The sequence below is a fragment of the Phoenix dactylifera genome, chromosome 11, assembly GCF_051530095.1.
Source record: "Phoenix dactylifera cultivar Ajwa chromosome 11, Ajwa_hap1_PhDact_Kaust_v1.1, whole genome shotgun sequence".
NCBI classification, from domain to species: Eukaryota; Viridiplantae; Streptophyta; class Magnoliopsida; order Arecales; family Arecaceae; genus Phoenix; species Phoenix dactylifera.
Genome location: NC_143200.1, coordinates 4,254,748 through 4,281,296, shown reverse-complemented (window position 1 = coordinate 4,281,296; position 26,549 = coordinate 4,254,748). Strand labels below are relative to the sequence as shown.

General features: G+C 36.2%; 1 protein-coding gene across 4 annotated transcripts in view; it reads right to left on the bottom strand.

The window, feature by feature from the left end:
• Positions 1 to 24,600, bottom strand: part of LOC103707865 (uncharacterized) — a 29,173-nt gene extending 4,573 nt beyond the window's left edge. For 2 of the 4 annotated variants that reach the window (XM_008792554.5, XM_088706514.2), the window contains exons 1-15: positions 24,182 to 24,600; positions 23,842 to 24,090; positions 21,773 to 21,851; positions 19,886 to 19,964; positions 19,503 to 19,801; positions 17,552 to 17,773; positions 17,243 to 17,370; positions 11,718 to 11,792; positions 11,425 to 11,496; positions 8,358 to 8,423; positions 8,122 to 8,239; positions 5,534 to 5,630; positions 4,078 to 4,237; positions 3,958 to 4,006; positions 3,772 to 3,854 (exon numbers count right to left, since the gene is read on the bottom strand). In XM_008792554.5, coding sequence (XP_008790776.3) covers positions 3,772 to 3,854; positions 3,958 to 4,006; positions 4,078 to 4,237; positions 5,534 to 5,630; positions 8,122 to 8,239; positions 8,358 to 8,423; positions 11,425 to 11,496; positions 11,718 to 11,792; positions 17,243 to 17,370; positions 17,552 to 17,773; positions 19,503 to 19,801; positions 19,886 to 19,964; positions 21,773 to 21,851; positions 23,842 to 24,090; positions 24,182 to 24,478 — 2,073 coding nt within the window. In that variant the 5' untranslated portion in view covers positions 24,479 to 24,600. Of the gene's footprint in view, positions 1 to 340; positions 510 to 2,036; positions 2,244 to 3,771; positions 3,855 to 3,957; positions 4,007 to 4,077; positions 4,238 to 5,533; positions 5,631 to 8,121; positions 8,240 to 8,357; positions 8,424 to 11,424; positions 11,497 to 11,717; positions 11,793 to 17,242; positions 17,371 to 17,551; positions 17,774 to 19,502; positions 19,802 to 19,885; positions 19,965 to 21,772; positions 21,852 to 23,841; positions 24,091 to 24,181 lie in introns of those variants that run through there. The other 2 variants (XR_015971038.2, XM_088706515.2) reach the window with 2 other exon arrangements.
• Positions 24,601 to 26,549: the final 1,949 nt, after the last annotated feature.

The following is a 26,549-nucleotide window of genomic DNA, read 5'->3' as shown; positions in this document are numbered from 1 at the left end:
AGTAAAAGCAAGACAAAAAGCAAATAATAGTTCTCATGCAGTCAGGCAGAATGCAACTGGGATTTCTCCAAAACTGCCAAATTCACATATTAGTCCAATTATTTTTCTTTAAAAAAAATGTTTTCATACTCCCTACCACCTAGGATAGCAGGGGAAAACTTAATGCAACAGACAATTTCAAGAAAAATCTCAGGTGAAGAGAATAGCATAGCGGACATGGCAGGAAAATATGAATACAGCTGTGTGCAGTGTCACTAAAGGATTAAAAGAGAAAAACTCCAAATGAAACACACCAATTTCTATCAGAAGCACATGTAATCTTGGAGCTCATCTTACATACCACACTTGATTGACCATTATAATGGTAATTATTGTGATTCTGCCCACTCATCTCTCATGAGTCATTAAAAAAATTCCGATCCAGGTAACAACCACTCCTATAACTGCACACCTGAAGACTAAGTTCTTAAGACCTGGTAAGGCCAGTGAACCCAATAAATCGAATAGGCCTGAAACAAATGAACAAATCACCAGGTTTAATTTTAAACACTAGATGCCCTAATTGTGTACTCAAAAGAATAGAAAATAGTCTTGAATTCTTAGGATCACTCCAAAATGTTTAAAACAACCTGGATGAAGGCACAACAGGACGATAAGGAATAAAACCAGCTACAAATCTCTATGGTATTCCCATTTATTAATCAATCTTCCTCTGAACATGAGGAGAACTCATTGAAAAGATGCAAGTATGGGTGTTATTAGCCAACTTTATAGATCAAGGATGGTTGAACCACGCCGAATCGGGCAGGCAGGGACCGACACAGTTCTTCTGCCTTTCCGATAAGTCCTCCCTCTCTCACTCCGAGGGTTAGGGTTCCCTCGGCCGGTGCACTTTCGCTCACCTTCGATCGGTCGACTAGGATTTTTCCTCTCTCTCTCTCTCACCTTCGCTCCAAGGGTTAGGGTTTCCACCTTCACTCACCCCTCCCACACCTCCCTATCCACAGCCTCTACATGAGAAGACCGCATGCATAGGTGTGGTCCCGAGCCCCTTGCCCACCACCGGTACCTTCACACATTAATGCCAATGCCACCTCATCCTCTAGACCCAACCCAAGTGAGCCCCCCCTCTCTCTCCCTCTCTCTGTCTCTCTCCCTCACTCCCTCCCTCTCCTTCCTCTTCCCCTTCTCCTTCTCCCTCCCTCTCCTTCTTCCTCTCCAGCCCGCTCCCTCTCCGTGGAACCAGTAGCCACGATTCAGTATGGTACGAACCGATATCATATCATACCAGTTGCCAATCAGCATGCCTATTGATACTGATTCTTCCAACCTTGCTACGGATATGCTCCTAACATATTACAATTGATTCTCTCATATAATTTAAGTCAATGGTGCAACACATACACAAGACAACTATATGCAGTCCAAAAAAAAGTAAAAGAAAAATTTTATGATACACCTCAATCTCATAGTCAATCAAGGATAAAAGTCTATATATTAGATTTAGATAGTGAAAATGTGGTATCTGAATCTTGCTAAATAGAGAATAAGATACCTCATAGACAAAATATATGGAAACAATAGGGTAATATAGGAAGTCATGGCTGAAAATGTGACAGTCAATCACATGTTACCATTTATTTAGCGCATCCAAATGTACAGTAGAGAGATGAAAGGGAAATGAAGGCAACAACTATGGTAATGACAAAGTATTAAAACCAAATAATGCAGCTAGTAATGTCAGTCATCACAAGAAGCATAACCTTGAAAGTTGAAACAAGAATAATAAATATTCCATGGTAAGGCAAAGAGCAACTAGATAAGCCTTGAATTACTCAATTCAACCATCTAGTGAGACTTGATATTTTAGACTAGTAAGCAACATACGTAAACCTTGTTTATATGAGGTACTAGATTCCAATTATATGTTTGTTCACCGAAGAGTTCAAGGCTTGTCAAACACAAATGCTGGCAGTCATGGATACTAGATAAGCTAATGATAAAGAAAGGAATCTTAATAGTATAAAAAACCAGAAATAAAAAAAAATTATCATAACCACCATCTGTGAAGGATGGGCAGGGAATTGGGATAAGAAGACGGATGAACACAGTATTCAAATATCACTTAATGCATCGAGAGTGAACCTAATTAACAGCTAGATAGTTGGGAAGCAGCACAACAGAGCAGATTCGTTGCATTTAGTAAAAAAGCCGAAACCGAACCTGAAATCCATCACCGCTTCCTGAAACCAAAACCAAATAGTTTTTGAAATAAAAAACCATAAGCGCAAAAAAAAACCCGCAAATCAAAACCAAAAACCATTTAACTTTTTTTCATTTCAAAATTTTTATATATAAATATCCAAATTAAAGATATCATCTACAATTTTCATATAATTCATAGCAACTCAACTAATAAATATGTCCAAAAATAATAACATAACCATCTAACAAACTCAATAATTCTAAAAATAATAATATAACCATCCAACAAATGCAACAATCCAAGTTAAAAATAAGTCCAACTACATAAAGAAAACAAGTCTAACAAACACAATAATCACGAAGAACAAGAGGGAGAAAAACTATCATCTCTCTAGCCTCTAAGGTTTGTCCATTTAGTCATTTACCCATTCATGACCTCTGGACAACCCAAATTGAACAGGATGGAGGGTTAGGATTTGTAGTAAATATAAAAGGTACTAAGAGATATCGGGTATATTCAGTTTTGGGTTCGTGACGAGTTTGGTTTTGGGACGGGTTCGGGTCAAGAATTTCACCAAAACCGAAACCGAACGGTTTTGGATTTTTAAAACCATCACCTAAACCATCCCCATTTAATTTCGGTTAAAACCACCCCATTCAGTTTGAGACGGGTAAAATATTCGAGTATCCATCATCATGGACATCCGTGGTAAGGAGTTTCAGGATAGCACAAGCATGACAATGAAGTTAAAAGATCCATGATAAAATAGAACCGAAGAATTAAGAGAATCAGAATAATCTCGTAAGTAAATGTCAAATATTATATCAAGTTCAAAATATAAGTCTAGCCTGATCCTCATGCATTTTACTCATAGAAACTTACATAGTTATGTATTAGATAAGTAGAACTATTAAACTTTAAAAAGTATAACAAACTTTTAATTAATGTCTAGCAAGGATTTTTTTAGCATTTTTTTGGTTTCTAAAAGCTTTTAAGAGTTTTTGTAATTTCAGACTTCAATTCAAAACAGCAAATCTACATCCAATGGTTCCAAAAAAACGCAAAATTTTCTAAAATTATGTAACATGTATTTTGTTGATTTGCTTTCATGTTGGGACTGTTTTTTTTTTTTACTATTTCGTTTTCATTCTTAATATCAAAACTGAAAAGGCAAAAACCCAACATGCCCAACCAAAACCAAAATTTGGAATCTTGATCTCAGTCAATAAACCATCCCTCAATCAGCATAACTCTTGAGCTACCTCTACCATTTTCTGGACCTTCCATTTCTAAATTTGCTACACATTCAGCTCTGCAACCGAGAGCTTTATCCAAACTTTTATGCCTGGACCATAATATACTACCCAACAATCTGACTTGAACAAAAGTCTACAACATTTTTACCCGAATTTTGAGAACTTGCAGTCCCAGTTGGTCACCCCAAAAGCACTTAAGTATGGTCAGAAATATACAATCTTATTAGAATCTCGGTATATTGATGCTTAAAAAGGTAATAAAAACAAAATATATATTCCGCCAAGTATTTTACAGTGAAGACAAACCACCTCATGACTAGAGCCCACTGAAAGATGATTAATTGCAGCACAAGTCCGGATGTCAAATAAGCCAACAGTCCCATCCCCAGCACCTATACATCCAGGATATAAAGTATCATTCAACTAGTTAGCTGTCTAGCAGAGCTGAAATTGGTACAAATTAATGCCAACCAATTATGAAATAACAGAACACACCTGTTATTAAAGTGTTGCAAGCTGGATTTGTTTTCAATGATGTGATATACTGTAGGAAAAACTGTGTCAGTAAGCAGTTGAACATGTAAGCTTTTCAGGAGTCAAATGAAAACAACGTACAGAATCATTTGCAGGGAAGGATACACAGGATTCTGGAGATTCAATATCCCATACTTGCACTACAGCTGGACCACCATATTCACAATCACTTCCACATACGAGAAGATTTTCACTGCCAAACTCCATAGCATCAATGGAAGGATAAACTTGGTCTCGGATCCTGCTTTCAGAAAATAAAAAGATAAATTCAATGAAGCTTATAACAAGTACATTTAGAAATTAGAATAACTACATGTCTATTTGACCTGTAGACAACAGAATTGCAAATCATAATATATGATTGCATGAGACAAAGGTTAGAATATCAGTCATCAATAAATATTATTAAGCACTCACACATTCAAAAATCCACATATACAGACAGCATAGCAGGCACATGTAGACCCCTACCCCAAACACAAACAATGCACTATGGACAAAAATGAGTGAGCACTCATAGGTATCAGATAAAGTACCTTCTGAATTCAATTGATGCTAATCATTTGGGGACTTACCCATCAAGGCTTCGTCTTAAATGAGCTGTCACCAGTGGCAGAGCCATGGTTTTAAGTGAAGGGGACAAAAAATGAAGCAATGTTGAACAATTTTATCTAAATGTAAAACATTAGGAAAATAATACCACCACTTGCGTTTACTCAAGATCATTTAACAAATACAACTGAAACACATATTGGATAATGGTCAATGAATAAAAAATAAGACAACATTACAAATTAGAAAAAACAATGATTCAAATTTCAAAGAAAAAAAGAATCTAAGCATGCATCAAATAAAACTCAAAAGTGTACTTTTCTTGTTCTTCTTCTACTTTTCCTTTTTTGACAAAATGATGGGCATAAATGAAACAACAAGCCCATTGTAAGCCCAAGCCACTGATTGGGTATGTTGGTTCGCTTGCAAGGCTCTTTCGGTACTATATCATCTAAAATACTTGGACTGAGAGCAGGAAGAAGGATCTCAATTCTAGAATTTTTTCTAGATTTGGTAGCTTATTTATTTTCATTGAAATTGTAATTGACTAGAAAATCTCTATGACTTGATGGCTTATTTAGTTTAGATATATTCTAGAAAGAAGCCAACAATTTTCGAGTTACCTGTGAATCTTTAATGGAAAATTCCTTTTCAAATGAAATCCCAAAATACTTGGAACAACACTGGATGGTACTTAGAAACATAACATACGAGTGGGGGCAAGTCACTAGGATATTATCACATACCAATTGGATGTCACATCAATCTTCATTTATTTGAAGATTTGATGAATCCATAAAGACTATTGTGCTAACTATGCAAATTTCAGCCAGCACCTTATGTGGAAGTACATTGAAAAATATGAAAACCAATTAACAAAATGAAAAAGTCACTCAGCTAAATTCCAAATATCATAAAGTAAAGACGACAAAAGGAAAGTAGGCTTCGGATAATCTGCATTCTATACAAGAAACTACTGCTTTACCTTAAATTTGAATTTAAATCAGCAGCAAGCTCACCCCTCAAAGCATTCCATAATAGAAGTTTTCCATCCCCTTTCGCTCCACTTGTTACCACTAGGCCTGAACCATTTTGAGCACATCACATAATTGATAATACCACAAGGTACAGAACTACGAAATAAACACTGCAATAGGCATAGAGATTCCTTATTGGCAGGCTACTGTTGATGACATCAAATGACTTAATTTCATGCACATAAATTCAGCTAATTTACAAAAACAGCCTGACCTCAATAGCACAGTTAGAATTCTAAAGCCAAAAAATGGCAAATCCAAATTAGAACATATTTACAGACAAAAAAAATTACAAATCATATGATCACAAATCATCTAACTAGTTGATGATTCAAAGACAGATGTAAAACAGTCTGAGAAGGATCTCACATCTTGGAATAGAGGTCAAAGCAACAAGAAAGGTGGGAGATGATTAGGGTTGTCATTAGTATGTGCAGACCTATACGACAAGGACTCTAGCTGGACCAAATCAGGACACTAGCCAGACTGATTTTGTGCATCCAAATATGGGTCTGCTTAAAGTTTACCCAGCCTGGACTTAACCTGACACAATCATACAATACACTGGGGCATTCGTTTGATTTTTACTAACCCAACCCAACATGGATCCTATCCAATCCAGACTTGATGGTTTACCCTGTAAATAATATATAGTTTACCCTTACATCCCACACACTTCTTACAAAACTTACTAATTATGCCTTGAGGCTAAGTCATTACTAAATAGTTTCGAGGGGGCAGAGAGAATTGAGCTTTCCAAATAATAGTACCCACATGAGACTCAGACCCAATCCCAATTGATACCCTATCCAGCCAGAACCCAGTCCCAGACAGTACATGATCTAACCTAGATCCGATCCCTACCCAGCCTAATCTCAATCCTATCCTACCTAGACCCAGACCAAACCAATTATTGAATGGGCAGGATTTGTGATAAAATGAAGGTCTGAACCTTCCAACAGGTCCGGATCCAGGTTGGTAGGTTCCTGGGTCCAACCTAATCAGACTCAGTAGCACCCCTAGAGCTGATTTTGGAGTAAAATGTAAGAATGGAAGTCTATCTTTAGGTGTAGAGAAAAATGTTAAACAAAATCTGTGCAATATACGAAATACAATTATTGCTACTAGAACAAAATGAAGGCATCTAGAAGAAAAATCTCCAATGTTATGTTGTTCAGTTGTTGAGTAAAATGTGGCGAATGAACAACAGCATCAAACATAGCTCAAAGGTTTGGGTGTTAAGGACATAAATTGCCACCTCAAGAAGGAATGGGAGGATGGTGCAAAACTAGTGGGGAATATGAATCAAGACAGGTCAAGATATCAAACCAATTTTGTCATACACAATGATAGGAAGATGCCAGCACAAATTAATACATGCATCAGCAAGAACAGGCATCTATATGCAGACAGGGTAATAATGAATACAGCAAGCATTTGATGATTATTTATAATATATCATAATATTATAGTATAGCTAGAACATAGCTATTGGTTAAGAGAAACATCTATGTCAAACCTCATGTGATGCTAAATGGATGGTTGAGGAGCCATATGGAATGATATACAGTGGAATGAATTATGTTCTTGAAAACATTTCAAAAGTCCAGTTCAACACATGTCAACCATCATACTATAATCAGTATAGAACTTATTATTCCCTTTTAAAAATTCTATACCTGCTCTGGCTCTTGACCCAATAGCTTGTTTTACATTAGACTTCACTAGTCCATATGTCACTCTGAAAGACATGGGTGTAGATTTTCATGCACTTGATAGTGATTTATGCAATGAATAAATTAGGTATGCAAAGCTTAAAGAGAATTATCATAACTTTTATATACATAATTTCATGTGCTTGTTAGAAGTACTTTAAGATTTACTTGAGGTGCAAATGAACCAAACTGCTCAGAATTTTTATACATATGTTTACGAACTTGTTAGAGGTTCTTTAAATTTACTAGAGGTGCAAATGAACCGAGCTGCTCATGGGCTCAGCTCATTTGAGCTTGGCTCAGCTGGGAAACAAGCCAAGCTTAAACATTTCTCAATGCTGGCTTGCAAAAGAGTCGAGCCTGAACATCTACGTTGTTCAGATATAGTGGAAAAGCTCTAAGTCGGCTCAACTTAAAGGTCAACTTGAGGCTTAGCCAAGCCTAGTTCGAACAGGCTCGTTTAGTTTCCGAACTGATCTTAAGCAGCCTGGTACTCGGCTCCGCTTGGCTTGTTTGCACCCCTAAGATACACATATGCTGTTTAAAACGGGAATTGTTACTATCAGATATTCTATGTTTGCATCACATAAAGATGATTGCATGATTTTTAGTATAATCATGCACGTAAGAGTTGTTTTGGGAATAACAAATTGAATAGCAACCATTTTCTTTTTAGATATCAAAAATAGGAAAAATGATGAGATAAGGAATTCACACCTTAGGTTTCTCCACGGCATTGTAAAACATAAGCAAAGCCATAATGATGAGTAATATTAACATTAGAAATAGATATACAGCAATCGCAATATATGTCAACTTACAGGATTGCCAGCTATTGACTGTCATAGCATTAATTTTTTGCGTATGTCCAACTGAGGCTTGGTCATCTCTCGTAGACCCCAAGGTAAAAAGGCAAGAACCAGTTATGCAGTCCCAAACCTAGTTCACATTGAAAATGATGAATTGGGAAGACAAATTTATTCCCAAACTTATCTCAAGAAACACTTCAAATTTCTCTTAATACAAATTACAGTCCAAATAAAAACATATAAATTACCTTTAACAAGTTAGAACCACAGGAAACTACACTGGCACCTTTCACTGCAAATTCAACAGCCTGGATCTATCAAACAACCAAAGTTACAGAGAAAAGGTCACATTACTCTGAACACCAAAATGTGCACAAGCGTAAACTTAAAAAGAAATGAAAAAGAGATCTTCTAACTCAAAATTCACAATCAAACACAGAACACGATTAAAAAATCAAAGTTAAGGAAAAAAGATTAACCAAAGTTAGAAGGAGACAGCAATTCCAGGCTAGGCTGGAGGCCTGCGAGAGAAGGGGGATGCACATGCATGCACGGCACGAGAGAGAGAAGCATACATCAGGAATTGCTGGTGGTTATCATTGGAGAGTGGAAAGACATCACCTAAAGGAGGCAAACAGGAGGGAGAACGATTAGGGATGACGGTTCCCTACTTCCACTCTATGGCTTTCCTTAGTTTTTAAAAAGAACATAAATACAAATATAATATTAATTCTATATTATAAGTAACATATTGATATATATTATGAATGCATGGTCAGGCTAACCCAGGCTAAAATTTGGCCAACCCGAACCTAGCCAACTTTTGATTCATGCTTGAAAGTTTCAACCCAACCCATCCATCAAATTAGAAAACTTTGCACAGGCCTACCCAAAATCAGGCTAGGAAGGCCACACCAATTTTCCACGAGCTTAATTTTTTATAGATGAGTAACCACTTTTGCAGCAGTAATAGACCATTAACTAGTTCAATGTTCATGAACTTTTGGGCAAATACTAAGTAAAATCACACGTTTGCAGTGATGTGAGCAAGGTCCAGCATACGGCTATGTGCGGTGCAATGAAATACTTATAACTAATCAATAGAAATTGGCCATCTACATATGTAAGGATGTAGGTCTCAAAAGATTTACGTGGAAAACCTATCATCTTAAGTCCTCATACAAGTGGAGGAAATGCTAGGAAAATGTATCGTAAGTGCATTATCTTAGCAAGATTGTCACAAAGGAGTAACATCATGCAAGAAAGAACAAAGTCTGGTGAGTACATGTAATAAACCATGTACAATAACGCAATACAAATATAAAAGCCATAGTACCAATAAATTTATACGTATTGATGAAGCATATGGACAAGTATTATTGCAATGCTTATACAAAATTTTATGCCATAACACCAACTCTAGAAATTCTTTTCGAAATGTTTTAGAATTGGACAAAACAATCTTGATCATTCAAACAAATGAACAAATATATTTTCAACTTAAGGGCCTTATCAACGAATCTTGTAGGCAGTTGTTTCCTTAAATGTTCCATACCCTTCAAAGTACTAGATTGATCACCAAAAACCTCATCAAGTTCCAAGTCCTCTTTAGCAACCATCAGCGTTTAAAGTAACTGTGAAGTAATGGACTAACTAGTTCTCCCCATATCCATCTAAATTTTTCTGATCATTCTCCAAATCTCAACAAACTCACTATCCGCACAGCAAAGATCTAATAAGAAGACTACTATTAAAAAATTAAAAAGGTTATAATTGACTTGCATCTATGCCAACAAGATATCAATTGCTTTATTTAACCAATCCTAGTGATCATTCTCCGCAGATTACCAACTTACCTTCTAATAAGAGCACTTAAACTCTTTCCATACCCAAAGCATATGTCTTCCAAAATCGTAATCTGGCAAACATGAACATTCCTAACTTATCTTCATTAACTTATCTCAGTATTTATTTCACATCATGCAGTTTCTTTGCAAACACTAGCATGAACATCACCAATCCCTTTTTATTTCCATTTATAGAACTCCGAACCAAGGTTTGTCATACTGTACCGAACTGGGTGGTATGGAGCGTACTATACTGCACCGATTCGGCATCGGTATACGGTACAAATGGCGTACTAACTTGGTTTGCCAAATCGATCCCGTACCGTACTGTACTGACACATTGATAGTGTCGCACCAATATGGGATCCAGTACTGAGACGGCGTATCTTGCTCTGAATTATGTCTTAATTCCAAAAATATTGAAAAAACCATTAACTTCATGAACCATAATGAGAACGTAACAATGGTAACATGTAGACCATAGTAAAACAATCATGTTAAAACCAGCATCTCCAACCTTATTTGTTAATCTAGGGTCTAGGGACAATGATTTCCTCTTTGTACCCCTAAAATATCATCTTAGTTTCTCATAATTACAAATAATCCCACAACTGTTCTCCCTACCCATGTAACCTCAGAATCCTTCTCCTTTGCCAACAGACATAAAAATTCCACCATAAATTCAGACTTTGCGGTTCAAATTTAATGAAATTCCAAGTTCAACTGGAACATTCCAGAAAAAATTAACTGTAATTTATGGCAACTTTTGGTTCCATCAAACATTCAAGATTCATGTTCCTTTCTCTTCCTGATTCACCTTTCATGTTAAAGTTAAACCTTCATCTCTTAGGTTTTACAGCATCAAACTCATATCATATAATAATTTAAATGGATAAAGATTTTTACTCAAAGCACAAACTCTGATAACCCCAAGTCTGGTTCATATACCCAAAAGTACACCACCATTTAATTTCTCACAAAGATATTCTTAGGAACAGTTTGTTAATTCTGCAGACAACTTGTTGGACTTCAATGTCTTAAGCTAGACAATCAATGGTCGAGAAACAGCTTGTGGAAGGAAGACAAAGTAAGCGGACAAAATCTCAAGATTTAAAGCTACCAAAGACAGATCTTTTATATACAAATATGAAGACAAAATTGGCGGTATGTTCACTTTAACTTCTGTTGGGTATTTAATCAAAATTGCCAAGTGTTTTCACCAAGTAAGCTCGGACCAGTGAACAACAGCAACTGAATAGTCTTCATATCACCAGGTATGAGTTTCCAAATGGAGCACCTCTGAACTTCAAATTCTTGTTATTCTTGACTAATAAAGCATACTCTTACCAACCATATGAAAAGAAAGTTTTTTAATGGAAACTTTTTTGTTAAATTCATTGTCTCCCTATACAAATGTGGTAAACATTTAAAATACTGAAACTGGACTGAACCACAACTAATTTGATACCTGACAGTTATGACCGCTGAGTTGAACCGCCCTTCCAGATAGAAGATTATACAGTAGTAATTCATTCGGGGCCTGCCATACAAGTTGAAAATCTCAATCAGATCTGGTGCCATCTTGCAATTCAGAAAAAAATTCTGAGTAAGATGACCCACAGTTCAACAAACACGCATTAATCAGATTAAAGGGATTTTATATTAATATCCATATCAACAATTAACCGTGATTTAAGAATCACATAATCTGTGAATAGTAGTTACTCAGTCCTTGTAGACATAGACTAAACCATTCCTGACCTCATTAGCACTACAAACAAGCTGAGGCAGCCCTTCTGGGTGAAACCTTACGTCGAGAACCTTTTGGACACCTTGCTGAAAGCCGATATGAGAAAATAAAACTTCAGTGAGGTACTAACTAAAAGTAAATAAAACAAATTTGGTACAATGGGAAAAAAGAAAATTCGTTTTCCATAATTAGAGTCAATAATAGACTACCATCATCCTGCCCACATTCGTGCAATGTAAGATACTGAAATAAATAAATCTCAAATTTACTGCTATTTAAAATACACAAAGATATTTATGTCAAGAACTAGAGTATCATTGGAACTGAGCATGCTGGTCCCATGCCAACACATGGCTATTCACAAGCATATTGGCACAGGCACACAAGTTATAGCATGGACCCAGGATTTTTTAGGTTTAAAAAAATGATAGTTTAGCAAAACTTCTTCTCAATCTTCCGAACAATTTAAAATATTACTGAAAACACCTATATACTACCACAATCAAAAGATGTGCGTACATAAGCATTTTGAATGTTCTGCAGTTTTGTCTTTTAAGCTATTATGACTTCTTACTGATGCATTTAGACTCTTCAGCTCTCCACTGCTCTTCAACCCTTCCGTTATCATCAAATTCAAAGAAACAAAAAAAAAGGCTTAGGAGCACTTTTGCTCGAAGCAAGTAAGCTGCAAATGGGTCGGGTTGATCCATGACCCGACCCGACCCGACATATTTCTACCTGCTCCAACCCGTTTTTAAGAAGCTGTTGGGCCAGCTCAAATTCCAAAACTGGACCCATTTGACATGCCAGGTTCATGCTGGGTTTATTGAACATTGACCCAACCCGACCCAGCCCGGCCCAAACCTATTAGACCCGATAACCCATGATATAAAGTGGGGGGTGACTCAGGATTCAAGACATTCTCAGCACTTTCCAACCATAGGTGTATGAACAGGAATATCATATGCCTCAAAGCCTGCAATCTTTAAGTACCAAGTAAATGACTTCTACCTGTTATATAAGGGCATGTTTCAGGTCTATGAGATTGCCACTACAGAATAGGAAACAGAATGATGCATCCATCCCATATGCATACAGCTGCTATGGGATTGGCCTTTACATTATTAAATTGACAGAACAGCTGCTATGAGATTGGCCTTACATTATTTTCTGCTATTCATGTTTTAAGATGTACAAAGTCTTATTTCTACTAGTCAAAAGTACGGTATATGGATCTTACTTCTACTTAGTCAAAAGAATGGTACCCCATTTTCTGGTTCGGGTTTCTGATTTACAATTGGATCCTTGGTGGTTCAATTTGATAATGGTAACCTAGCAGGATAAGAAAATTTGATTTTCAAGTGATTATTAGCAGAGTGGTTTTTTGCAAATGAAAAAATATCTATTGTCAGATAAACTTGTGCTTCTTCAATGTCCATTTTTCAATGAATATGTGTGATTTTTTAGCAGATTGGTTTTTTGCTTCAATTTGTACCCATAGCAAGAAATTACCAATACAATAAATATATGAGGCCCTATTATCTGAGCCAATATAAGCTGATAGATTTTGAGTTATACACCTACCTTTCAAGATTTTTTATCTGCATTTTACTATTTTAAATTAAACTCAACATAGTTGTCAATCTTTTCTTTGCTATATCAAATAAGATAAATCAATCTCTGTTCATATTGGTAGCAATCACCTACCAAAATAGCTTAGATATCAGCCTTTAGAAACCTTGCTGAAGAGAGAATGGACCAGCCACTTTGGTTTTAAAACATTTGCCATTTCACAAACCGGAGGCTCTTTTCCTTGAAAAATAAATTAGAAGCTATCAAAATACCAGTTCTATTGGTCAAAGAGGTCTTGTGCAGCTCTTGTTTAGCTGAAGTAGTTGGACCCGACCCGGACCCAAACCAAACTTGACTCAGGCACGAATGTTTTGGGTTGGAACCGGGACATACATCACCCTAACTCAACCCGAATGACCCGTTGGGTCTAAAAAATTTGCCGTGGACCTGACCCACCCAACTCAATCTTCTACTGGGTTCGGTCTAGGTCCAACAACAAGACTTGAACATGAAACCAGGGCTAGTCAAGGTCAATCACGCCCCAATTTGATCTGACCCATTTGTAACCCTAGAACCAAGTGAAATCAAGCCTTACTAGCCAGTACCAATCAATATCAAGCAGCTTACCTAATACCAACTATGTGCTAGGTGTTGGTACTTGCCTACCAGCTAGCACAGACCAGGCCAAGAACCAAAACCTGTTTATGTACCATGGAGAAAAATAATAATCTAAAAATCAAAGAACTAGCATGCAAAAGCAATTAAATAACTAATGTCATCACGTCTCCCTTTATCGAATCCAAGCATGCTCTTTAAATAAATCAAATGTTGTATATATGCTAATAATTCAGAATCCATGCCCATTTTTAAAACCCGGGACCATTATATGTGGGGCCCATCCAAAATTGTCATTCACTACCGAGTTTGAACTGAACCGGCTGATTCTAGGCTAGTTCTCACCATTTTCGGCTAGTTCGCATCGGGTCCTGTCGGTTCGGAACCAGTTCCAGCCGGTTTGGAGCCGAAAACAAAAAAGAAAAGAGAACCGACCTGGTTTCGCACCGGGTCGGCTCGGTACTTTCCGAACTGAGCGGTTTGACCCGATTCAGCAGACCATGATTCATACCATCTCGTTCCAGGATGTGCCAAAACAAGAAGGGAGAGAGGGAGAGGGAGAAGGAGAGGAAGGGAGGGGGAGGGAGGGAGGGAGGAAAGAGAGAGGGGGTGGCTTATTAGTGACCCGACGGCTCTTCTAGATCTCCACCATGAGCGAGAGTGAGCAGAGGATCGCTAACTGGTGATGGATAGATCGAAGAGGGGCAGCTCGCTTACTGGTGCTCCCTAACAGCAGAGTGAGAACGAGAGAGAGAGAGGAGGGATGCTTACCAGTGACGACCGGATCAAAGAGGGAGCAAGTGGTGGAAGGTGGCTTGTTTGAGCGTACTGGTAAGCGGCTCTATAATGGAACTAGGCGAGGGTGGGGGTGTTGAAGTGGCTGAACCTCAAAAACTCTCGAACCATCACAAGAGAGCCTTGAGAAGTCAGGATTTTATAAAGGAGTGGCTGAACCGTCCTAGGCCAGTATCGATATTGGCCGAACCACCCGATTCGGGTTGGTTCAGCGATCACCGGTTTAAATAAAAACAATAAGATAATAGAGTTACTTGTTTATATCACAGTTCACAGAATAGTTTTTATTTTTTGAAATGACATAAGGATTCGATCTTTTTTAAAACAACATTTTAATGACTTCCATAACAAGATAATAGTTCAATTGCTGTTGTTATTCAAATGCCCATTATGCATATGTATAACATGCTGGGAGGCTTTCAAGAAAAAGGTTGCTGATAGCCATTATTTTAAACCATGCTTCTTTGTTTCTTGTGTTCATTTCGTTTCTTGTATATTATAGAAACGAGTCCCATAAGTGCCACTAGAGGCCCATTGCTATGTGGTAAAGGGCTTGATGCTTCTACTTATTTCTTCAATTTCTTAGCACAATATTAGATATCGACAACTGTTTTGACATTTCAAGGGTCAGATATCATAATTGCCACTACATATATGTATGGCATCTAAAGGAAAGCTTTGAGCTACCTATACATGAGACTTTAAGCCACCTATACATGAGACTTTAAGCCACCTGGCTTGAGTCTCGTTCGATATACTACCATATTTAATGAATACGACTTGTTCAGTAACTCCAATTTTAAGTGAGAAAAAAGTGAAGTGCATGCAGCAAAAAATATGAGCTTATTTAGTATTATTTGTAAATAAACAAACAAACTTGAATTAGATGGGAGCAATAGCAATCCATCATATCCAAGTGTTTGCATGTGCTCAACACTAGTATATAATCCTAACAAGTGTTAAATGACCACAGTACGGATCATCTAAGATAATATTAAATTTATTTATCATAATAGTAGTTATGCATATATATGACCTATAGGAAAAATATTAAACAACACTCTTGGCAATTGTTACTCAAACATTTCGTTGTTCACCCTTTATATTATTATCTTGGACTCGGATATGATATATTGACAAGGAATAACACAATTAGTAATGGTTTGTCACCACATTATAACCACCAACAATAGTTCAAAGCAAGTAGCGATTAGGTCAAATAATGCTGACTTTTCATCTTATAACATCAATACCTCCCCCTTCCCCAACAAGTGGCTTGAAAAAGCAAATAAAAGAAGGATGCAATGATAGCCCGCAAAGACCAGCTTCCAAAAGAAAGCTAGGAGAGAGCAAGAAAGGGGATATGCATCTCGGAAACAAACAAAACAAAAATCTTAATCTTCTCCCAAGCCACAGTTCTTAGCCATATGCAGCATTGTTCAATCAATTATCTTGGTTGTCGCCTCCTCCCCCTTTTTACACCACTAGGTCCATCATCTAGCCTCCTTCCCCTCCTTTTACCATTGACATGATGGCAGTTTGGTCTACATTAAGGGCTTCTAGTTAAAGTCACATTTTTTTTAGGCTTGCTCATAATCATAGAAAAGCTAGGCCACTCCAAACCCTAGAAGCCCAACTGGAGCTCCTCTCAATTACCACTATCATAGATCCACACCCCCCCCCCTTCCTCCCAGAATTGGAGCTCTATTGCCGATCAAAGATCACCCAGTGGTATGAGATCTTGGAACGCATTGGCTCCGCTGCCTAGGTCGATGTCTAATGGGCCTGCCGATGGTCAAATGGGCTCGTGGTGGCCCTTGAGGAGATCCACGACCACCATACTTCATTCTAGGAGATTGAGACCCTCTAGGATCCTCCAACACATTGACCTCCTCAAATACTTTTGCCACGAAGACAAGGACATCATCAACCACCCTTAATTTAGGTGGCTGGAAGCACTAGTTGAACTAAGCTGTGTGCAGCACCGAAGAGTGGTCTAGAAGAAGATTAAGATTTTTTTATTCAGTTCCGAGACATATGCCCCTTCTTGCTCACTCGCAGCTTTCCCATGAAAGCCCCGGTACAATGCAAGCTAAACCACATCTATAAAAGAATCAAAAAACTAATAATATTGCATCCATGATTTAATAGAATATGCATAACCATTTTAAAGTCTTTGTTCACTTTGTTCTCACAAATCATAAATTTTCAAAAACTCACATCATCTCATGTTTCCTCAATTCCAAGCTCATCACCACTAAACTACTTTTCAGAAGAAAAACATACATGTTGATTTTAGAACTTCGCAAAGAATTATAGCATTACTTACCTTACAAACATCATTACTGCAATTGCTGGTCATCAGCTTGGACAAGTTAAAGCTTAGTTTTAAGCATTTCGGTATTAAAAAAATAGGTAATAAGAAGCCAACGCAAATTTTTCTTTCAGTCAATATATAATCTATTGAAAAAGCAGAAGGCGGGCTCCAAAAAAGTGGAAATATCAACACCACTTTAATTATCAATACATCTACAGCAGTAAGCATTCAACATACCCTGCCATTAGGTTGAGGAAGAGCCATGCTAGATGTATAGGCACACCAAGTGGGAACCCATGATGAATAACTTCTTTTCGTGAGCCAGACAGCAGGCCCTTCAAACTGATTCTCAAGTGATCTCCAACCTATTGCAGAACATTAAAATCAAGAAATCAAATTAAATATGCACCATCTGAATCTCTCCATTACCATCCGAAAACAAAATAAAGTCCTTGAAATTAAAATATGTTTACACATTTTAGCGGCTGTCCGATACTCAAAAGACCTTAGGAAAAAAATTAAAGGAGAAAGAGGCAAGAAACATGCCTTCAAGAAAAGGGATCCATTTTTCCTGATTCCTTCCTGCATAAGCACCATGAGAATAGGCTAATTGCCAGCTAATACCTTTTTCTCGCCCCTGCAAACATGAAAAAATGTTCCTGGAGGAAGATCTCTGGGAGGCTGATGAATGAGTATCTCCTTTCCAAATATTGAGATTTCTTGCTTCCTCATAGTGTGAGTTTGACGGTTGATCAACTTGAGATGTACCTGGTTGATGTAAAAATTACGTAAAAGATGCCTTTCCTTTATTTTGAGTAATAGCATTTTTTTTATTGAATTTTTAGTCTTAACATTGTCATGAATTGTTTGTATATGTATAAAGATCTTCATGGATTTCAACAAAGCTAAATTTCATTTGCTTACCAGCATGTGCTTCTACTCAATCTTTCAAGACTTCCCAGAATGGCAGGTTTAATCCCAAATATTTATAATGAGGAAAAGTGCCATAGTAAATCCCCATTTAGCACAATACTAATTCTCAAACTTTCTACTTAACATTATAATACCACGATAATGTTCGAAACTTCAATCAAAACAGGTCTATTTTTATAGAAATCGAGCCACACTTGACCCTAAAATCAGTTTAGTCATTTAGGGTTCATCTCAGTCAACTGCAGTCCAGTTTTGGTGATTTCAACTAGTTTCACCAAAAAAAATCATCAAAATTAGCAATGGATGCTATATTTATTAATTATACAGGTATCTAGTGCCAGTTTTAGGACATTCTTTCAATCACTAACAATGTTCAGCTATGTATAGTTGATTTTTGGAACATTTTTCATACTTTGAGTTAAAAGAGGTTGTTCACAATCGATAAATCTAACCTATGTAAATTATTTTTCAAGAAAATTGGAAGTGTTTGGCTCTCAGAAGTTACAAAAAAACTTTTCTCTAGATATGGAACCTGTTTTAGGTCTTCAAGAGATTTTTTTGAAATAAAGCCTAGGTGAAACCAGAAAAGTGATCTATGAAGTAGATCAAACACCATGGATAGTGGATTTTCAAGACATAAGTTCGGATTTATGGATCTAAGGAGCGCACCGTACCATACCGGGTTGGTACTAGAACACGATACGGAGGATGTACCAATACTCGGTACACCACGTATCAAGTGTATAGATATAGTAACAAGGTGGCACCGGTACGAGGCCCGGTACCAAGATGGCGTACCTTTGCTGAATCTAATCTTTAAATCAAGTTAGGCTTTTGCATAAGAAACATTTAACTGTAGTTTTTCCAACACTTTGCAGATTATTTGTTATATAATTGTATCGCTATTTGATACGATAAGTAGGACTCCAAGTTTTCCATCCCTTTCTCTAGAAAAGCAAACCAATGTTTACGCAGTTGAGTCTATATCAGGTCGTATCAAAAGGTTTAATCTAAATATTCTACACTTCTACAGTTAAGACTTTTAGACAGAGAATGCCAAAATCATGCTCCAAAAATCACAAACTATGCTATATGCTTCAAAATATTGTGAAACATCTTCCTTGGCTTGGTTTACTTTTATCTTATCATTCCTGGTCTTTCACAATGTTTGAATCTTTTTGGCCCAAAAGTAAGAGACTCGAGCAAAAGCTGAAGAAACTGCAGATATCTAAGCTTGCTGGGCCCAAGCAGAACCAAGTTTTCAAAACTTGATTAGAAATGATTAACATGTGAAGGGATCAAATTATGTATATCAGAACAATTCTGCATGAAAAGATTGATCCAGATACTAAAAAGTAAAACAATTGATAGCAAGAGAACTAAAGCAATGTAAACAAGAACAGTGGAATTTAAATTAAATATGAAGTACAGCTAAGTCTTCTAGCAAACAATTTCAAATAAATTATATTTGCTAAACACATTTAGGTGAATCATGATTCACCAACACAATTACTTATTATCATTGATATGGCAGAGAAACCACTGAGCAAGGAAGCCAACATACCACACGATGCTTCACTATAAGACCATGCAGGAGTCACAATGACAGGGTTTCTCTTTCTTTTTCGCCCACTTTTTGTCTCTAACAGTAATCTAGGATTTGACTGTTCAGTGACTTGTACACTCACAACATCTCGAGAGTGAGATGCATTTTTAGGCATCACTTGAGCATGTAAATCCCTTTTTCCCACATTGGATGAGCAAAGATTGGTATTGTTATCAGAATGGCAAGACTCTTTGAAATCAATCACATTTTTGTGTCTTAAGAGGGCACTGGTCAATTGGCTCTGTAAATCTGTTAAACTGAACCAAATCAAAAGAGTATTGAAGGCAGGAACCATGCTCAAAAAAGAAATAATCTGAAAAGGTCCACGTTTAATCACTTACAGTTCATATCTAAGAAAAGCTTCCTTCTTTTTTGAAAGTAATATTTTATTGTCTCTTAACACACCGCCTGAAAATTTGCCTGCAAAAGATTGGATCCAATTTTCATCCCAGCAAAGCATCCAGAAAAATAAAAATAAGAAAGACACATGCTTTGGCGTAACTAAGCATTCTTTATTACCAAGGAAAGCATTGACAGAAGTAATAGCAGTGTTAGCATGTTCGATTAAATGCAAAAGAACAGATCAATAGATTTAAGTCTTTAAAGAAGATTGGAATTGAGAAGGAAAACAACGGTGGTAAAAGAATAATAACTGGTGTCCCTTTTTTGACAGCCCCCCACCCCAAACACACACACACACACAAAAGAAAAAGAAAAAGAAAAAGAATACACAAGTCCTATCAGCAATAAATAAATTGTAGATTCTTTTTTTGCTTCATATGACCAATATATAATTAGAATTTGGTGTCAAAATTTAGTGATGATCACAAATTTTCACATGCATAAATTGGTGAAAATATTCATTATATAGTGATGTTTAGCTTAAGCAAAAGGGGGTAGAAAAAAAATCTTTGACAATCATGCCAAGATCCTAAGAAGAGGTGCAGGATTTGTTGATATATAGAAATAATACACTAGAATAGCAAGTGAGATTATTTGGTTGGCTTTAACAAAACTCTGAATGTCGCATTTCAGTCGTTGAAACATATATAACCATATCCATAACCATAATAGGGGCCACTAGCCATCTCTAGCCATTCCCACCATGTCTAAACGGAAAAATGATCGGTCATGGTGGTGAATTGGTGTACTCTTGCCTATTTGAAAGCTCATGATTATTTTAATATGGTTTGTCAAATAGTTGCAAAAGATATTATCTAATATGGAAAGATAATGGAATATGAGAACTTTAAATCTAAAAGATACCAATTCTTTTGAATGAAATCAACAAAAGAAGCATCCCAGTTAGTTGCATCGAAACAAGTTTATGCCATACTGTACTTGATGGCATCGGAAACGTTTAAATATAAACAAATGGATAGAACAATACACATAAGCCTATCTAATACACTTGTGGATAAAGCACCACTGTAAGTAATCCAGTAAGAGTTGGACTAAGATTGAGCTTTTAACCCCCCACAGTTGCACCCCCACAGCATCAGTGAGCAAGCAAGTGCATGCATGAGAGTGAGAGAGAGACTGTGTGTGTGTGTGCGTCCATCTAATAATGACACAGTCTCTCAAAGAAATCACTAAAATACAGAGAGAAAAAATACTGTACAATGTGTTTGATAATCATTGACTTATCTCTTAGTATTTACCTGTTAGAGAGAAGGAAATTTGACTAAGTCAAGATGAGTGAAGGTTCGAATGGGAGAACTTACCGTGAAAACATTGAGATAATGTTCATAGAACTACATTGAATTTTAAGATTTAATTCATGATCTTTAACAAAACCATCTCTTTTATCTACATTTTTACATTGCAAAGCATAAGTAATCCAGTGCAGTTTAGGGGTTCCCTCCTCCAAGGAAGAGAGATTAATTAATGTATGCAGTACATGGCAGAATAGCACTGATCTCATAGTCAATTGTTACATATGCTTTGTGAAAGTTCTAACACACACAGGAACAGCATATCAGCACTAATTGAATGGTCACTCGCTGACATACAAAGATCCATGTTTCACAAACTATTTCAAGAAAAAGATTGATGGCTAATACAAGCATCATGTAGCAAATCCAGTGCATTATGTGACCAATAAAATAATGAAACACAAAAAAAAGCATGCAAATGAAAAGAGTATATCCTAAATTATGCATTGATATTAAAATCACATAAAGAAACGCCATGAAAAGTTTGATACAACATGCAGTAAAAATTCATACATGGAAGAGGAGCTTCTCGTGCTGTCATCCCACTATTGAGGGCCTTCACAGAAGCTCTGGCGGCTGATAGCTGCAAGCTCTGTTCCAAGTATCAACTTTTGTGAATTTGGTGTCATCTTATACTGAATACAAAATGAAATAGATTTACACAAAATGATTTTACAGCTGTAGCATAATTATGAAGAGAATAAGCACTGTGTTTGAAAAAAACAATGCATGAAGCAACCAGATTTAACATCCATGTTGGGAAAGAAAACCTAGGAGATAGAGTTCTCTACAAGGGCCTAAAATGACCATAGTAAGATGCTTTAGGACCACTACTATCTTATATGCTTAAATGTTGTATTCATTCCTCGTAGGAGATGTGATACCCTACATGTGCTTCATCCACATAGGATAAACAGAGATTTCACTTGATATTGGAGCGGTACAATTATGTGAGTGAAGCAACCAAAAATTAGCTGCCAAGCATATGGGTTTTGCACCATACTGCTTTAACTTAGCACTTTAACAAAGGGTCATTTAGCTTTTGCTTACTTGGCTCATGGCACCATTCAGCAATGCTGTTTTATTTACGTACTTAAGCCACTAGCACAGGTATAATTTTGTTTATTCTGTCTATCTTGGGTATCATTCCAGTAAATTAAAGTTTCTTATATCTTTTCCACCAGTACAACATAAACTGTACCAGAAATGTACTTAACATCCAAAAAATGTGACCAATTACCTGAAACACGCATGACAAGATACATATTTCTTTGTCTAGAAAAATCATGTATACTAATGAGTGCCAGCATTTTCACATAAGAAATTTAATTCAGAGTCTGGATTCTAATTATGATGAGGTCAAAATTCTGCTTGCCAAGATTTGCATGCCAACCTAAGCATCTCAGTCACTGCCATGTAAGATGCGCAAAGAAATAGATTGATTATTTTAATAGACAATACCACCAAAAACAAGGAAATTCCACCATAAGTTCGTATGTCCAATTGTATACATGACAGCAATCATGATACCCACACCAATCGGGGCTACCAGAACCCAGAAAAAGGCTCCAATAAATTAACAAAAGAATAAAACTAGGGTCCAGGAAAAGGTACAAGCAAAGAAGGAGATTAATAAGTGAAAGACTGAAAGAATAAAGAACAAACAAAACAGAAAATCAGCATATCTAAAAAGCCAAATGATATAAATCAATAGCAATTTGCCTACGGCAAATTTCCGATAATATCTTGACAAAATTTCCCAAGGCTCCATTCTGATGCTGAGGAAGTGCGAGATAAGAAAGTTTGTTCAAGGAGAACCCTCTTCCCCAGTGTCTGGCAGTGAAGGAAAAAATTCAAAAAGAAAAATTTGAATTGCATATATAATGTTAACATTTCCTCTAAAAACCTTAAAGTTTTTCCCTGCCAAAAGGCAGTGATTTGGGGGTTTTGGGATAGAAAATCACAAGTTTCATTTTCCTTCCCAGGAATTTGAATTAGATAACAACAAAATGTTTCCATGCCTAACCCTCTCTTGCACAACCAAAAAATAGAATTCTTTACAACTTTCTTATTGATTTCCTTAAAGCCATCAAACAACAAAAATAACCCATATTTCTTTATAAGTGATAGGAATATCCAGGAATTCATTTCATGAAAAAAAATGAATGTACACTTTTTTTCTTTTTTTTTCCTCCATCAGAGACAAATTTTTCTTTCACTTTCCCAGCAACCAAAAGTTTGCATAGTTTTTCTAGTTTACAAATATAGAATACCAACAAATTGAAAAAATTAAAAATTAAAAATGATTTATTCAAAGTTTGAATCCACCAAAGAAGCCATTAGTAATCAAGTGGTCAGTATGTAAACGTTATCACTCCATCAAGCCCAAGATAATTGAGAGCACAGTAATATGAGAACAATGGTAAATACCGGATTCCAAGATAAGCCAGATAGAGCAGCATCTCAAGTTTCAACTACTAACATGCTCATTGGATTGTGGCTATCAATAAAATTTATAAAAAGATAGGAGAGAGAAGGGAAATTGAAAGGAAAAGATGAAAGGAATGTGAGAAAGTTAGCACCTTTGGTAATTTTCCCCTCTTCTTCAGCAGCTTCAAGTGCATTCTCTGAATGTAGTGCATCATATGGTACTGAGAATGCTTCGAGAACAACCTTTCCATGACCGATGGGTTCGCCGACAGCCACTCCGAGATTTCTTTACCACTTACCAAGACATCCTTATCCAGCGATTCCAACCATTTGTAAACTGGCTGCCAAAGGTCCGTGCGCTGGAATCGGTAGGGAAAATCCACCCGGCCGCTCGCTTCCACCTGCAATTCGATCAAATCGAAACTTTCTAGGATTTTACAGCGAGTTCTACCGACTGCGCGGTCGTCATTAATGGAAATAGGAGATGGGCACCTGGTGGAGACTCGGGGCGCGGTTGTGGAGGGAGAGGAGCCACCTGTGGAGCTCTGGGCGGGGGAGTGATCTGAAATCCTCCGGTAGGCCGCCCTGGTTCGAATCGATCCAGGAGTCGATCTCGCCGGCCGTGGGGTTGTGGTTCTTCGGCATGGTGGAGAGCCAGGCTCGAGCGACCTTCTGCCATGGCTGAGATGCTGGAGAGCGAGAAGTAGAAGGATTAGGGTTAGGGTTTAGGAGGGGCGATTGGAATGTGCTGTCCGGTGGAAGGGTTTGGAGGGGACGAGGCTCCGACATTTTGGGCAGAGTTTTGCTGACGCTCCGAGACGATGAAGACGGGAGAGTGGGCGAGGCCTGGGCCTGGCTTTATTCCAAGCATCCGGAAGTGGTTGGGAACTCGTTTGGAGGCAAAGGATTTTAAAGTAATGCTCAGTTTGCATGCTTATATCCGTCTTCTAATAATTTTATGCACATTCTATAGACTCCTGATTTTAGTTTTACGTTATTTATTATATTATATAACTATTTTAATCAAACAACAATCAATATGACTCATAATATAATATATTATATATAAAATAATATAATAATATTACAATTTTTCATGACTACTATAGATTCACAGGATGTGAGATCTAATCATCTTCAATTAATGGATATTTAAAGATTCAAATTAAGCATTATCTCATATAATGTTAGGCACATCTTTAGGAAAGCTAATAAGATGGTTGATTGGGCGGCATCATACATGACGAAGCATAAGGCATTAGAGCTACGAGGGACTCCTTCTTGTTTACCAAGACAACTTCGAGATATTCTGATGATTGATGGGAATGGTTATTTTTATTCAGAAACTTTGTAAAGCAATTGTTCTAACAATATATACACACACACAATAATAATAATTAATAATGTGACATTAATACCATAAAATTATATTATATTTGCTATAAAATATTTGATTAGTTAAATAGTAGTCAATAAAAATATATATGATAGTATCTATATTTATAATTCACAAATAATATTTATGTTACCTAATAATAGTCTTATTAACATGATAACATTTAATTTATTACTAAAGCACATATTAAAATATTTCTAATAAATTGATGTATTTTCTATGATATCTTATATTAAAATTATAATATATTTATATAATAATATATGTACCTATAGTAGTGATGTAGTATATCATCGTGTATTGATATTATATTTAATATTCTATATAGTTGCATGATTCTTTAACATATGAACACCATATAATATAATAAAATAATACATTGTTATAATATAATATCATAATATTATTATTTATGATTAGTGTAGTATTTAAACATTAATAATGTAATATAAACTACCACTATATAATATGTTTTATCAATATAATATTCTTCGAATAATATCATTATATCATAATAAAGTATTATAACATGTAATGTAGGATATTACTCTTTAATATTAATATTATATCTAAAATCTTAATATTTATAACTAAAATATTAATATTATCATATAAAATATACCAGAATAGATCCACAGTAGCTTTACCATTTAGACAAATAAATAATTTATTTTAATTTCTAACTTACTCTAAAAGATTTGACAAGCAAGAAAAATCTAGCATAAACACTAGCAAAGCTGTACAACCTAGTACAGCTTTTCTTACTCCCATTTTTCTTATGCTTCTATCCAATGCCACCTTGAAAATTTTGGCTTAATGCAACGGTAAAACAGATTGGCTATATATAAAGCTAAATGAAAAATAGCCCCATAATGTTTGTTGTTCTTAGGCTTACATGATTTATTGGTTTGAGCTAGCTCCTAGTTACATATAGTTTGCAAGATGGAAAAGTAAAGGTAGGCAAGGAGTTGTCCTATCCCTAGCTATCCCTTCAAAATTCCTTTATCCCTAGGTTAAAGCCAAAAAGTTGTTATTCCTACAATTGTTGTAGGGATAACATGATTTTTTTTTTTTTTTGGTTGAATAGGCAAGAATAAGAGGATAACTAGTATATTTTTTCTAAAATGGATAAGTTTACCCTTTTACAGTTGTAAGAAATACATGCAAGTTGAACTTCTATGACTAGTGTCTACTTCATCAATTCTTGGAAGGGTTGATTCCTTTTCCTTCCACAACTATAATTTGGAAAACTATTAATCCATGAGAAAATTGTGAATCATTTGAAAATTTTTCAATAATCAAGAAAATATTGTCACCAAAGAGGAATAAAAAATATTAGAGGCACTGAGGAACAGCCAATCGAATGCTTCCTCTTATAAAATCACAGCTAATTATTTTTATATTTTTCCTCACGTGTTTGGCACGTGGCTAGCAATGGCTCAAGTTGGACGCTTTTCTGTCCTA